Raw genomic sequence first — 16,841 nt, 5'->3', positions numbered from 1 at the left:
GAGGATTTCCTGCCTCTAATCACCCACAAACTAATGTTCTCAATATTTCTATTTATATAAATACTCAGCATGACTAAAGGACCACCCAAAATACAGTATTAATTCATGAACCAAAAGACTGAAAATGAAAAATTTTTCCACATAAGTCGAAATTGCCATTCTCAAATAATTCAAGTTCAGTACCATAACTTCCAAGTTGGGCAGGAAAGAAAGCATATATCAAAGAAGAAAAAGGCAATCAGATTTAACCTTGAAACAAGGTGACTGTCATGTAGTTGTTGAAGGAATTTACTTATTATCAGATAAAGAATTTATAGTATTTATTCTCACTAAAGATAGAAAAAGGTGAATTAATCTGCAGTTCAAGACATTTATTTAAACCCAGAGGAGGAGGATATGGCTCTGATTTTTGAAAACCAAAATAGAAAAAAAACAAACAAACAAAAAACCCCAGCTCTAATGTAGTTTATCTGTAGACACCAGATTTAACATTAAACAATTCCAACTAAATAGTATTTCTCAAGTTTTCCTTTCATATATTTCTGTAACTTATATGAATATACTGTATGTAAAATAGGGATTTGAAAATATTTATGCACCAGGAAATGCTTAATGTTATACAGAGAGCTACTACAATTTATTTAAACACATAATCTACTGATCAATTCCCCTATCTGTCCAACCATGCATCCATTTTATTCTTCCTAACCTTTCAGTCTACTGATATTAGCTATCCTCTGATTGCCCTTGAAAATGCATGTCCCCTCAGAAAATATCTACATACAAGGAGAAAAAAAAATCTCTGACCAAAAAAAATTCTTCTATTGATCATTTCCTTTAAATAACTGGTTATATAAGGAGAATCTTCATTTTGTTTTGTTTTGATTTAGGTCTAAACAAGCCTCATAACTGGAGTTCCCATCCTGGCTCAGCAGAAACAAATCTGACTAGGAACCATGAGGTTGTATGTTTGATCCCTGGCCTTACTTGTTTAAGGATCTGGCCATGCTGTGAGCTATGGTGTAGGTCGCAGAGGAGGCTCGGATCCTGCTTTGCTGTGGCTAAGGCATAGGCCGACAGCTGTTGCTCGCATGGGACCCCAAGCCAGGGAAAATCCATATGCTGCCAGTGCGGCCCTATAATGCAATATAAATAAATAAATAATGATATACATTAAAAAAAAATAAACAAGCCTCATAAGACTTACCTTGCATATCTTGTAGGTCTTCAAATTAAATTCTTCTTTGAGAAATGACATTATTTTCTTATATAATTGTTCCCTTGCCTACTCAATGGTTCTAAACGTCATGAACTAAAATTTATGGTACTAATATAACAAACAGCCTTTAAACAAATTCATCCAAATTGTGTAAACAGACTGGTAGGTTTAGAACTAACCACAGACAATTAGATAGAGGGACAGACAGACAGACTCATATATAGAAACTAACAAAGAAACAAAATACTTAAATAAATAAAGGATATTGTCATCTTTTCCACAAACTTATCATGTTGATTTTCTGTTTGGGGGAATTGCTTGATGTCACGTTCCAGATGAACTATTTGTTGTTCCATTGCTGCAAGATTGCTCTTGAGAATTTGAGCTGAAACTAAAGAACAATGTGCAAAGTGTTTAGAACATTTTATCAGGTAGTCCACAAAACAATTAAAAGAAAACACTATCAGTTAAAGTATTTTTTTTAATGTGGAGAAGAGTTCCATGAAGTCAACTCATTTTTCTGAATTACTGCTCATAAAAATTCTACTCTCTATGAAATAAGTGAAAATGTAATATACCAAATCATCATATTTAATATGAGAATGTCATCATTTTATTCAGCCATTAGCACAAATGAATCCATCTCTATTTAAATTTATTGATGGAATTCCTAATATTTCATTCTTTAAAATCTAATTTGAAGATTAAAGAGAAACTAAGGTTCAAAGAGATCCTATCTTATTAAGGCATGTTCTTGGCTATATAAATGATTTAAAGTTAAATTATATAAAAGGATCAAACATTTTTCTTTTGTTGAAACATCCTGATTTTTATAAACCAATATCTCTGGTAAAAGTTCCTGTCTTTAGTACATTTCATGCTCATAGAAACATGAAAAATAACTGTTGATACTGAGGATTTAGAGCTAAATGCAAGGAACACATATGCGCATACACACTCACAAAGCTTCAACGCACACTCAAACGCTATCATTACTTGCTTTAATTACCCCTAACATTCTCTGCACTTTTCTTTTCTCTCCCAATTGGCAACCAATAATTTTAAGTAATTTTAAGTATTGTATTCAAACTGCTCCTCAATACATGCACGCTTTCCAGATCTCTCATGATGCTTTCTTTTCACAGAGGCATTTTTTTTTTTTTTTTAGCTTTCACTATTTTATAGATACTCTATTACTATACGACTGCCAATTATGTATGAAGACACTTCTGGAAATATCAAAAGCATTTGTCAAGGTTCTAGTTGAAAAGACGAGGTAAGTATTAGAATCTGATAGGTAGCCTGTGGCATTGATTTTTAAATTCAGGCCTCGGAAACACAGTTCTTTTCATTAAAGGACCATGAAACAGAAATACAATAATATTCCAATTCTTTTTTTTAAAGTAAATTTCAGTCTCATTCAGAGGCAAATAAGAATTACAATGAAAAATTCAAGAGGCTGACAAAAAAAAAAACCCCTGGCAAATTTCAGCCAAAGTCTTCTGATGCAAATTCATCACACTGACATGAACACCTTTATAACTCAATGAGGAGAAATTGCCTTAAATATATACAGAAGTTCAAGGGACTGAAAATCAAACACCAACACTAAAGATGAATTATTTTTTTCTATTAATCTGTCAGTTCAAATAGCTACATCCAATTTAGTTCCATTTGTTTAGAGCTGACAAGCTTGGAAATTACTCTTCATTGGAGAAGTAGAAGAGAGTTTTGTCTTGCCAAAAATTTACTAATGGCTCAGCAATCATTGCTTGCTTTATTTAAAGGATGAGTTTGCTGTGGAGGAAATCATTCTCTCTGACTTGAACTTGAATTTTTTCACTTGGGTTTTTCCAGGAGATTCTTGCTAAGTGGTCAAAAGGTTTCTCCATGCCCATGGGCTTGATTGAAAAACTGAAGGTATGGAGTTCCTGTTGTGGCTCAGTGGTTAACGAACCTGACTAGTATTCATGAGTATGAAGGTTCATCCCTGACCTTGCTCAGTGGGTTAAGGATCTGGTGTTGCTGTGAACTGTGGTGCAGGTTGCAGATGCGGCTCGGATCTGGCGTGGCTATGGCTGTGGTGTAGGCCAGCAGCTACAGCTCTGATTGGAGCCCTAACGTAGGAACTTCTATATGCTGAGGGTGCAGTCCTAAAAAAAAAAAAAAAAACCTGAAGATATGAATTTGACAAGTTGTTTGTGTTATTTAGGCTACACAGAAGAAATAAGCTCATGACAGCTTTTTGCAGTAAACAAAATGTGTCCAAAGGCTAGGTTTAAGTCACAATAGTAATCCTCCTACTAAAAAGCTAGAGTTATTCCAGTAGTAAAAAAGGGGATGAGAATTCTTCTGCTTGTTCAATAAAGAAACAGCCTAATCTAGTTGCTATGAACACAAAAGTCTAGATATATAACTCAAATAACAAGAGACATTATTTTTATCTAGTGAAATTGTTTTTATGCTAAAATTGGATCCTGAATAAAACAGTATTTTCTAGACATCTGTCCTCCTCAATTTCACATGTGGAATCCTTAGTCCTCTATAAATCCCTCCAGAGCTTTAGACCAAATTCTCTACCATTTACAGATACTTTGGTTTGCTTAAGTGATCTTCCACATAACACCTCCTGCTTTAAATGAGAATTACTTTTCTTTCAGGTACCTGAACAAAGTGTCCATTATAAGACCTCAAACTACTTACATGTTAAGACCTCTATCTAATACTTTGCTTTTTCATCAGCACTTATCAATAAATAGTTTGTTGAATGAATATGTATATTTTGAGAAGTTTTGATTTGGATTTAAATGAATGCCCACTTATGCAACTGATTATGCAGGTGGAAGTTAGATACAACCATAGTGACTGGAAGTTAGCATGTCAATTATTACGTGACTATGAAAAGGAAGCAGGAAGTGAAGTGTGTCTAATGATAGGTAGAGGAGGTAGGGTTGCAGGCGATGTTTAGACAAAGGAGAAAGTGAGAAACTGACATAAGGAAGAGAAGTGTGGGGCACCTTTTCTTTTTATGGTTCTCTACTCTCCCCCTCTAATAAATTATTAAAATTAGGCCTGAACAAAAGAAAATAAAACACTGGAGATGTCATAATCCAAGGGTTTTAGCCCACATGCAAACTGATGGCTGCAAAAAAGGAAGAATACATTATATAAAATGTATCTCCTTAAATTGGTAGAAGTATGGTATCTTAGAGTCGGAAGTGACATTAGAAGGGATGTGAACCAGCCTCTCAAATTTTAAAAGCTCAGGTTACACAGCATCATAATCTACGAACCTAGAAAACAGAGCCTAAGGCAAAGCTTGCATGTTATAGCCCGACTGGGCATGAGGGTCAGGCATGATGCCATGGCAACAGGCCTGAGGCAAAAGAGGAGAAAGCAAACGCAAGAGAGGAAGTTACTGAACTGGCCATAGCTTTACAAAAACTACAGCTGGTTGCTTAGTGTCTCAGGTTGTCTCCATCAGGGCCAACTTCACGGGCATGTGACTTGTGCAGTCACATGTGTCTCAGGCTTACAAGTGCCCTGCACTTTGCCAAATGTTTTGTTGTCATCATTTTGAAATGATTAGTAATTTTTTAACTGAGGCTCTGCAATTTCATTGTGCACTTGGGTGCCCTAATCCTGTAGTCAGTCCTGGTCTCTAGATAAGGCAAATGAAGCAACTCCAACCTGGAAGAGGTTGTTAAAGGGGTTAAGCAGTTCACCTGCTGGCTCCTTGTCATTTCCTATTCTCTCGCTGGTGAGATTTGGTTTCAAGGGGTGTAAACTTCTACGTCTGGCTAGCGAGCAAGACAAGTGGCCCAGGCTTGGAGGTGGGGCACTGGAACAGAATGGGTGCCCAGGGAATCTATGGTGGAGCTAAACTAGATCCAAAACAGAGGATTCACTCTATCCCCAAGCAGCTTATTTACTTTTTGACAGCTGACAGAATTAGAAACCATTTTATTTACTTATAATTAAAATCAGCCTACTTGAATTCTTCCTACCCATTAGTCCTTATTTTGCCTTGAAGCAACACTGCTCCAGTCTACTGCCTATTCTACAGGAAATCTTAGTCTGCCCCAACTACAAACTGCCAGTTCCTTCAACTAGTCCTCATAAGATACAAGGGTTAGTCATTACTTATGCTCCTAAGTAATAACTAGCATTTGCTGAGTACTTCCTACTACTAGTTGAGTTACTTTAAGCCAGACACGTAGCTTCTCTGGGTCTTCATTTCCCAATTTGCAAAATAAAGATGATAATACCTTACTTAAAGGGTAGTCATTCAAGGTAAATAGATTGATAAATAAAAAGTTTCTATCATTGTAACAGGTACCTAATAGGTAATCTATAAATATTCATTTCATATACCACTATCCTTCCCACTATACCTTCCAACAACAAATTCCTACTATAAATGTGCCGCCAAGAATCAAACAACAATTTAGATGTAAACTGAAGAACAAATAAGCAGTTATTCCACACCTGCTACCTCACTGTGGCCTGATTTAATATAGGTCCTCTTTCTAATCAAGAGAATTAAACTTAGATTGTGTTTACAGGGTCCATGGAATTTTAGGTCTGAGAGGCAGTGACGATTATACTAATGAACAGCCAATTTGTTAGAGCTATTAGCAAGTTTCAAATTTAAAGAATGTCTTTGCAAATTAAAACCTGTGCAGTAGTCTGTATTTCTCTGGAGACATTTAAAAGTTACTTACTTAGCTTTTCTAGACATGTCTAAAAGATAACAACTTTTTTTTTTAAAGTGTTAAACAGAATTAACATGTGTTTACCTGCCTAATTATTTGCCTTGAATACATCTGCTTCAATCTTAAAAGTTAGGAGACAATGTTGATTATGTAACTAATTAGATCCTAGCCTACATTACTTCTAATACGTCTTCAGGTTGTGTGTGTGTGTGAGACAGAAATACATATACATTTTACATATATAATATATATTTTATATTATATATTATAACATGTTTATTATATTATATATACATACACACACACACATATATATATATATTTTACCCAAAGTGATGGGGTAAGGAGATGCAGAGCACCTGCAGTTCCAGGAACATTCAAACACCAAAGTGTGTTAGAAACGCTTGTGTATTGCATAGCTCCAGCCTCAGACTATATGAGTATATTTTTGTGCCTGTCATTATATTAGTTCACTAATATAAATTAAGGAGTCTTTAATGACAGTGCAAACATTTTCTATCTGGGTAAATTCCCACTACAGGCACTTTCAATGACAGATTAGTCAGTCTGGTGGCACTTTAATTTTCTTCTCCCATTTCATTTTTTACATCTACTACTGAATTACTGAATCTGAATTATAACACTAAAAAATTAAATTATAGCTATCGGGTTCTTTATTATAGCTTTCTTCCTTGTACTCCATAAATAACCTTTTAGGTTCAGAATACCCTCTTGAGTTATATGTAGGGAGAAACTTTGCCCACAAATCTTATTTATCTACTTACTTCAGTTGAAAAATATACATACAGTACTTCTTTCCTGGCTTCAAGCTAATATGTGAGAATGGTCCGATCTTCAGTCAGAACATTTTAAATGGCAGATTTGCTCCAATTCATAATTTCAAGACAAGTGTAGGATAAATATTTTAAGTGAGATTTTAAATGGAAAAACTATTTAATTCCATAGTACATAAGAGAACTGATATGCAATTAAGGAAGAAAACTCACAGTACTCCGTTGACATCTTCTAGACCCTGGACAGAATGTGTAATTTTATGTAAATATAAAAGGTTTTCCAGGAACTTGAAGAATTTCTCTGAATTAAATTCTTCATTAATTTTACCCATTGACAAAGTAACTGAGGACTTCTTAACACCTTTGCTTTAGGAAAGGCCAAGTAAAAATTTACTCTTGCAAGCCTATATGTGAATAGGCCCAATGATTATAAGCACCTTGTATTTTCTTTAACTGAATAGATTGAGTTGAAGAATTACTATCAGCAGAGTGGCACAACATTAAAATGATTCATCCAGAAAGCATATGTAAAAAAGAAAAGGACATTACAAGCAGTCTGAACAATAGGCACCATTGTATTCTTTCTCTAGTACATTTATAAGTTAATAGTTTCATTTTATATGAATGCTATACACGGAAATGAAGCAAATGTGTTTCTATAATAACAAGAGCAAAGGCTTAGCATTGCGGGCTTCTCAGGCCTTTAAAGAAAATGAGTGGTAAATGGCACAATTAAGAAATTCCTATAATTAAAAAAAAAATCTGTTAGAAAAAGACTTTTTTTTCTTCTTTCTTTTTGTCTTTTTGCCATTTCTTGGGCTGCTCCCGCGGCATATGGAGGTTCCCAGGCTAGGGGTCCAATCGGAACTGTACCTGCCCGCCTACGCCAGAGCCACAGCAACACGGGATCCGAGCCGCCTCTGAGACCTACACCACAGCTCACGGCAATGCCAGATCATTAACCCACTGAGCATGGGCAGGGACTGAACCCACAACCTCATGGTTCCTAGTCAGATTCATTAACCACTACTCCAGGACAGGAACTCCTTTTTTTTTTTTTAGGGCCATACCTGAAGTATATGGAAGTTTCCAGGCTAAGGGTTTAATCTGAGCTGTAGCCGCAGACCTACACCACACCCACTGCAACACCAGATCAGAGCCGTGTCTGCGACCTACACCACAGCTCAAGGCAAACGGGATCCTTAACCCACTGAGCGAGGCCAGGGATCAAGCCTGAAACCTCATGGTTCCTAGTCGAATTTGTTAACCACTGATATTTCAAAACATGTGTCCTTTGTTCATGAGACCTCACTTGCCCCTGAACATGTGCCCTTGAGGATAGGGTGAAGGTTTTCTCAATTGTATCCATAATATGGCCTGAATTGATGCTGAGAGCAGAGGAACATCCATTACAAAACATGAAAATTACTTTATAAACCATATACATGTTTAAACTGAAAAACTTTGCTAAGAATATGTCACTGTCTGAGTTGATGCATTTGTACAAGTTCTCAGCCTGCAAACCTCAGTCTGAATGTTTTGTTTGTTGTTTTGGGATTTTTTTTTTTTTAAAGAAAGAAATAGGGCTTTCTAAAAGAAAAGACAAAACAAACAAACAAAAACAAAAACCCCCAAACCAAAACACCCCTTACTAATAACCATGGAAGGCTTGGTCCAAGGAGAACTGGGGTAAAGGAGAAGAGAGAAAAAGTTTAAAACCTTCTGAATAATGACTTGCAGCCCCAAATTCTGCAGCCTAACCACTGACCCACCAGCAATGGACAGCCCAGCTGCCAGTGAAGTACTGAGTTCTTTCACCTCCTATCTCTTCTGCAACTGTTATTCTGCCTACAGCAAGGAATATGTGTGAATTTTTAAATCAAAGACTAAAAAACAAACTGAAATTTCCTACTCTTGTTGACAGTCTTAGCTCAAGGCCAGGATTGGGAGGTACAGATGCAAGCAGAAGTTTCTATAAAGTGATGCTGGATATAGTCTTGTTGGAATAGTTTGTTCTTGTTATGAAGAATCTTTTTTTAAAGCTCATTTGTTTTTCTTATACTAAAAGATCTCTTACTCGTCTGCATCTCCAAGTGGAGTAATTTTTTTTTTGTCTTTTTGCCATTTCTTGGGCTGCTCCCGCGGCATATGGAGGGTCCCAGGCTTGGGGTCGAATCGGAGCTGTAGCCTCCGGCCTACGCCAGAGCCACAGCAACGCGGGATCCGAGCCGCGTCTGCAACCTACACCACAGCTCACGGCAACGCTGGATCGTTAACCCACTGGGCAAGGCCAGGAATCAAACCTGCAACTTCATGGTTCCTAGTCGGATTCGTTAACCACTGCACCACGACGGGAACTCAAGTGGAGTAATTTTGATGGGTCAAGTTATGTCTTTTTTGAGTTGAGGCTGGGCTATACTGAATCATCCTCCCCTGGGGATTTTATGTAAATGGCTGGAATGGTATTCTCCTTAACAAAAAAGCTTGAGAGTTCCCATAGGGGCTCAGTGGTTGACGGATCCAACTAGGAACCATGAGGTTGCAGGTTCAATTCCTGGCCTTGCCCAGTGGGTTAATGATCCAGCGTTGCCGTGAGCAGCTGTGGTGTAGGTTGCAGACGTGGCTTGGATCCCGTGTTGCTGTGGCTCTGGTGTAGGCCAGTGACTATAGCTCCGATTCCACCCCTAGCCTGGGACCCTCCATATGCCGCGGGAGCAGCCCAAGAAATGGCAAAAAGACAAAAAAAAAAAAAAAAAAAAGCTTGCCACAAGCTTCAGATACTGATAAATCCTTTATGACAATCCATTACTGTCAAGTTCGTGGAATATATTCTTCTTTTGCCTTGGAATCAGAACATTAGCAGTAAAAGGGACCCTTATGAAAGGAGGCTATTTAATAATAGCTATAATAGTAGGCCTTAAAAATAAATTAGTAAAATTATGGGAAAATGTGTAAAATGTAAACTTGATTAAAGACTAGAAAGGACAAAAAAAAGTCTTAATTTACAAAATCTGAAATTACCTGTTCGTTTAGTTTTGAGCTATAATAAATACTACTGGAAAAGTTTAAAAAATGTGAAAAGCAACTATATTCAATATTGTCAAAGTTCTGATAAACTAGGTGTGAGAAATGAGCACTGTTTTTTTTCCCCACAGCAAAATAAGTACCAGCTTCTTGATTAAGCATTCACAAATGTTTTTATCTGTGCAATCATGTAATGGCAACTTTACTAACACTCTCACTTCTGGTATATTATACCCTTAATAAGGTACAAGTATTATATGGACTGATGAACCATTTGGAATACTTTCTTCCACATGTTATTTGGCAAGAATTAAATAGATGTAAATAGTGTCATCATAAAGCTATAATGCTATATTAAAAGAATGTTAGCCTTCTTGCGTGTAATTTTTGTGACTGTGCTCAAATTATCAATGACTGCATTCCTGAACTCATTAGGGAAATTAATGGGACTATGTGGTTTCCCAGTTATTCTTGCACTTGACTGGGTTTTCTGGAAAAAAATCTAATGCACGAAGTCCACAAGTATGTATACAAAGCCATTAACTTTCACCCAAGCTGAATGCAGGTTGTCATGAGGTCAGTGTCAAAGCTGAGGTCATAACGCTGGCGTCACCAGAGTCCCTTCCACATTAGTACTGTTCAGACTAGCAGTTCTACCTGGTAGTAGGGCTACAAGTCAGGTTGGAAGGGTATAGAAAGCTTATGGTTACATTTTTGTTATTCATTAATGGACTGTGGATACTAACAGGATTACTGTATGCTCGCAGACAAGAGATTGGCAATGCAGACTAAACAAATTAGAGGATATAATAATTTTATAAGTTCCTTATCACTGAAATTAGTCCATAAATAAAGCAGGGTTTTATCTGGGTGTTACCATAAATCTACTACGTCTTAAATATTTTTGCCCAACAACAATGGATTTAAAGGGGAAATGAGGGAGTTCCTATTGTGGTTCAGTGGGTTAAGAACCCAACTAGTATCCATGAGGATGTGGGTTCGATCCCTGGCCACGCTCAGTGGGTTAAGGATCAGGCATTGCCATGAGCTGTGGTATAGGTCGCGATGTGGCTTCGTTCCTGAGTTGCTGTGGCTGTGGCATAGGCTGGCTGTTGCAGCTCTGATTTGACCCTAGCCTGGGAACTTCCATATGCCATGGGTGCAGCCCTGAAAAGAAAAAAGAAAAGAAAAAAAAAAAGGAGGACATGAGATTTGAAAGGTAAGTGGGGCCTTTGAGACCAAAATAAGGAGTTTAGGTTTCACCCTAAGAGTAATGGGAATGCACTAAAGGGCTTTTAGCAGCTGAGAGGTTGATTGAAGTTACAGTTTAAAACATATTAAACTCTGGCAGCTATGTGGTGAATGGGGGGAAGGAGTCAAGAATAGAAAAGGGGAGAAGAGTTAAGAAACAATGATTATGGTCAAGACTGGAGATGATGGTGGCTTGGATTAGAGCAACCAAAGATGAATGCAGTATGTATTTTATTTCATTTTGTTTTATTTTTCCTTTTCCAGCTGCACCTGTGATATATATATATGGAAGTTCCCAGGCCAGGGATCAAATCTGAGCTACAGCTATGACCTATGCCACAGCAGCAGCAACACCAGATCATTAACCCACTGTGCCACAGTGGAAACTCCTTGCAGTATGTATTTTAGAGGTAGAGCTGACTGGGCTTGAATGGGTGAAATGTGAGAGGTAAGGAAGAAGGAATTATTGAAAATGATTCCTGGGTTTCTGGTATGAACAAAGGAAACGAAGACGTGGGGAGAGGAGATTTGTGAGGAATGTGCAAAGGTTGATTTAGCTTGGGACCTATTAAGTTTTCAATTGTATGAAGCACCCAAGTTGAAATTACAAATAGGCAATTGTATATATGGATCTGGAGCTCAGAAGAGAGGTCTGACACAAGAAATAAAGAGGTATTTGCATACAGATCCAACTTCAGTTATATTACGATGATATAATTTAGTCTACAGTTAGTTCTCTGGCTATATAAATCTAGGAAATAATTCCTGCATCCTTGACTCATTCCAAGTACAAACATTTCTAGGTGTTGTGTAAGGTCATTTTCCTCTGGGCTATGCTTATAATTTATTTCTATTTTTCTTATTTACTTTGCTGTGAGTTACTCTAAACTTGCGTAGGTACCATGGATATTCCTATTAAGCCTTTTTTTTTTTTCTTTTTTTTCCCAAACATCTTGCTGTTATACTTATCTTAAAACAAATGTTGCCAATAACAACCACACAGCTAATTGCATTTGGAAGTGGAGAAAGTACACTAAATAAAAAAGCTGCAGGCCTTTAAAGCACAGTCATGAAAATGTTTGCCCAGATGTCCTTACAAGAAGAAGGAGAAATTTAAAAGACCCAATTACTTTTCCTTCATAGCATACATAATTGGTACACTAACACTGGTACAGGGGTAAGGGTTAAGGGTGGTTTAGCCAATACAAGACAAAGTAGGTCTCATCTTTGGTCCCTGTCTCCAACTGGCTCCACTTGAGATATTCATGATAAGCATGTCTTCTTCCTGCCTGTAGCTCTACAGTTTTCTTTTAGGGTATATACATTTCTAGCTTTCACTGTGGGTTGTTTTTCTTCAAATGCTTGTTGCAAATAATTGCAGGGTTTCTTATCAGTGAACTGTTCTTTTAAGGCCAACAGCAATGCTTACCTGTATTTTAATCAGAGTGGAACAATAAAATTACTACTCCTGAGCATACTGAGTAAAATGGGATGCTGCACACATCTGCCTTAGTCCCCATGTCAGTGATTCTGTTGCTGCCTTGGATGTGATAAAGTCCTAAAAGCCTTCTAAAGTCCTTCTCTCCTTTATTTTTTAATATTTTTAAAGAATTTCACCTTCCATTAATTTAAAAAGGTCCATCGTTGTCCCTCCAGTTAGTCAGCAAGTTACATTTGCTACTGTAATCTCTAGCCTTAGTATGCTAAAAAAAGGTTTAAGAACTATGATCCTTTTACCCAGGTTAGTTTGATGACTTGCAAAGGATTTGGAGATCTTCTATGGAGCCAGTAATGGATAAGAAAATTCAAATAAGAATTCCACCCAAATGATCATTACTTTTAACTGTGGACAACTAGAAACAACACTCATTATGTAGGTCTTATCAACTTTCTACCAAAACCAAAAACACTTAACTATTTCAATATTAAAAATAGATGGCTGCGTAAAAGTTGAAGAATAAAATTTTTTAAAACTGTGATCACAGGAAATTCTAACAATGACACACAAACAACCTGATGGCATGATGGTAATACTTCCTGACAAAAGAGATTTAGGCCCACATATCACATATGTTCTTCCAAAATAGTTTTTCTCGTAGCTCAAACAAGCCAAACGTTATAAAACCTATTTTTTTTTTCTTTTTGGGGCATAACCTTTAGCATATGGAAGTTCCCAGGCTAGGGGTTGAATCAGAGCTGCAGCTGTGTCCTATACCACAGCCACAGCAATGCAGGATCTAAGCCGCATCTGTGACCTACACCACAGCTCACAGGCAATGCTGGATCTTTAACATAAAGAGTGAGGCCAGGGATCGAACTTGAGTCCTCATGGATACTAGTTGGATTCTTAACCCACTGAGCCACAACAGGAACTCTGCAAAAGATGTCTTAAAACTTTATTACCTACTTTGAGAAAATTATATCATTCCATCAGTCTCCTGCAAGAGGAAACATACTAGTTTGGAATAAAACAGTCCCTCGCCCTTCTAAATTAAATGGAATTCTTGAACAGGAACTGTGGGTTTTATCAAAAAGAGGCAAAAAAAAAAAAAAAGGAAAAGTAGGGAGTTCCTGTTGCTGCTCAGCAGGTTATGACCCCAACTACTATCCATGAGGACTCAGGTTTGATTCCTGGCCTCGCTCAGTGGGTTAAGGATCCAGCATTGCCTTGGGCTATGATGTAGGTCACAGACATGGCTCAGATCCTGCATTGCTATGGCTGTGGTATAGGCCAGCAGCTGCAGCTACAATTCAACCCCTACCTTGGGAACTTCCAAAGGCCATGATTGCGGCACTAAAAAGCAAACAAAACAAACAAACAAACAAAATTTATGCTCCATATTGGGAAAAAAATTAATATTACCACTTCTCATTTTATTGTTTTTGTTTTCCCTTCCCTGCTTTATTGAGATATAATTGACCTCTTCCATTGTGTAAGTTTAAGTATACTGATATGTTGATTTGACACGTTTTTATATTGCAAAATGATTACCACCATAGCTTTGGTTAACACCTCCATCCTGTCACATAATTATCATTTCCTTTTTTGTGTGGTGAGAACATTTAAGATGTACTGTCTTAGCAACATTCAAGTAAATGATACAATCTTAGTTACAGTACTATGCTGGACATTAGATCCTCGGAACTTGTTAATATAATAACTGGAAGTTTGTACCCTTTGACTAATATCTCCCCATTTATTCCCCTCATCCACCCCACTGCCATAGTAATCAGGTAATCACCACTCTACTCTGGAATTCCCATTCTTCTAGAGGTCAACTTGATAGAGTTTTTTGTAACATCTCTTAGAAGTAGTAATTCTGTTTTCAGTGCCCCCACAGTGCTTTTGATTCTTTTAGTTTATTTATTTATTTATTTATTTTTTCATTCTAGTAGTTTATATGGCTACTTCTTTCAAGGGAACTTTAGTTCCCTGAGAGCAGACTGAGGCCATTAAAAAATATTTTCCTTTTCTCAGCCTTTAACACTGTATAAGCCATACAATGAATGCTATGAAAATTTTGTTTGAATTAAGACCCCATGTTTCTCATTTATCCAACTAGCAAACATGGTTTTTCAAGTGTAGACTACTGTACTGCTAAGGGTATAGTTACAGAAACTATTGAACAATGTAAACAGGAAAAAAAATCATAAATTTCTAAGAAAAGAATTAGAAAGCTAAATGGCTTATAATTATTCATAATCTTTGATACAGTAATACTAGTTGTTATAACTATCTTCAAAGAAAAAAAGCCTGAAAGAGAAGCAAGTGTTTTTGGCCAAAGAAAATCATGTGGTCTCATTTAAAATGGCAAAAAAATATGACAATCTAGATGATGAGAGATAAGGGAATAATTAAGTAAAACTGTAGAGCAATGGTGTGATTACATAGGCAATAATGTAAAATTCACAGAAACTTTGTAATAACAGAAAAATACTTGTGATTTCTTTCATATCAATTAAAAAATCACCTTATGAAAGTTTAGGTACAGCATGATCTTAACTATGAAACGCATTTTCTTTTAATGTCTTTGTAAATGAAAAGAAGCTCCCTCACTTTAAACGGTATCCCATGTCATTTACACGTTCATTCTGCAGTTTATAGGGGATAGAATACTGAGAAATAGGATAACTCTAACAGATAACAAAGAAGGAAAGGAACCTTTTTAAGTGTACAGGGAATTTCTATGAAACAACACATACACCAACCCCAAATCATTAGAAATGTCTTGGGTTCTGAAGAAAAGAACTATCTTAGAAGTACAAAGGATGTTCTAAATCTGTCATCTTCCAAAAGACCTCCTCCCTGAAAAAATATCTTAACTTTGTTATTCACAGTTTTCAGTCTACTGAAATATGTTCCTGAAAAATCCCTACACCCCTGCAAAAAGGGACTCACCACATATACAAGGAAGGGCTACAGACACTTTTGTGTAATTTAAATAGCAACTAGACTTGAAAGTCATGCAAAGAAAAGCTGTTGAAAATTTTCATTCATCTACACGGGGGAGAAAACATTAGACAAAGTAAAGATGAATAAAAAGCCCAGGGACTTTGAAGCATTCTGGCAAAAATATCTACAAGCATACACACACACAATCTGGTCAAAGGCCCATCAGATTTTTCAAATGCCTCGTGATCATTTATGAAATAAGGGAAAGGAATGTGAAAATGATCATGAATACAAGCACTGCAAGGTAATACCTTGCATACTGTATGTCCTCAAATATATATATATATATATGTGTGTGTATACACATACATACACGCACAAGTATAAATTGTTATTTTAGATCAGGAGTTGGCAAACCACTTGCCCACAGGCCAAATCTGGCTCACTGCTTGTTTTTACACGGCCTGCAAGCTAAGAATGCTTTTTACATTTAGAAGTGGTTGCAAAAAATGAAAGAGTAATATTTGTGACACATGAAAATTGTATGAGAATTCAAATTTGTGTCTGTAAGTAAAGTCTTACAGGTATATGGCCATTTACATATTGCCTACGGCTGCTTTTGTGTTAAAGCAGCAGAGCTGAGTCCTTGTGACAGGGACACTGTGTGGTTGGCAAAACCTAAAATATTTAACATCTGGCTCTCAATGGGAAAGGTTTGCTCACCTTCATTCTATTTTTTAAATTGCAGTATAATTGACAGATATCACTGTATTAGTTTTAGGTGTACAACATAATGATTACATATATATATATATATATATATATATATATATACACATACATACACACACACACACATTGTGAAATGATCATCCCAATAAGTTGAGTCAACATCCATCACCTCACAGTTACAAAATTTTTTTGTATGTGATGAGAAATTTTTAGAACTACTTTCCATATAAGAAAGGGAATATGTATATATATAATATGATATGTATATAATATATATATGGGTCATTTTGCTGTACAGCAGAAATTGGCAAATTGTGTGTGTGTGTGTGTATATATATGACTGGGTCACTTTGCTATACAGCAGAAATTGGCACACTGTAAAACAACTATATATACATATTTAAATTTTTTATTAAAGTATAGTTGATCTACAATGTTCCTTCAATTTCTGCTGTACAGCAAAGTAATCCAGTCATACTTATAAATCATTCTTTTTTCATACAATCTTCCATCATATTCTATCCCAAGAGATTGGATATAGTTTCCTGTGCTATACAGTAGGACCTTGCTGCTTATCCATTCTAAATGTAATAGTTTGCATCGACCAACCCCAAACTCCCTGACCATCCCACACCATAACCCCTGGCAACCACAAGTCTGCTGTCCATGTTGGTGACCTGTTTCTGTTTTGTAGATAGGTTCATTTTTGCCAT

General features: G+C 36.6%; 1 protein-coding gene across 1 annotated transcript in view; it reads right to left on the bottom strand.

Moving 5' to 3' along the window:
- DIAPH2 (diaphanous related formin 2) overlaps nucleotides 1-16,841 on the bottom strand; it is a 913,509-nt gene that overhangs the window by 328,020 nt on the left and 568,648 nt on the right. The window contains exon 24 of the mRNA XM_047765864.1: nucleotides 1,486-1,610. Within this exon, the coding sequence (XP_047621820.1) occupies nucleotides 1,486-1,610 (125 nt within the window). The remainder of the gene's footprint in view (nucleotides 1-1,485; nucleotides 1,611-16,841) is intronic.

Source organism: Phacochoerus africanus, chromosome X (assembly GCF_016906955.1).
Source record: "Phacochoerus africanus isolate WHEZ1 chromosome X, ROS_Pafr_v1, whole genome shotgun sequence".
In the NCBI taxonomy this organism is placed as follows: domain Eukaryota; kingdom Metazoa; phylum Chordata; class Mammalia; order Artiodactyla; family Suidae; genus Phacochoerus; species Phacochoerus africanus.
Note: the sequence above shows the minus strand (reverse complement) of the source record. Positions and strands in the feature narration are given on the sequence as shown.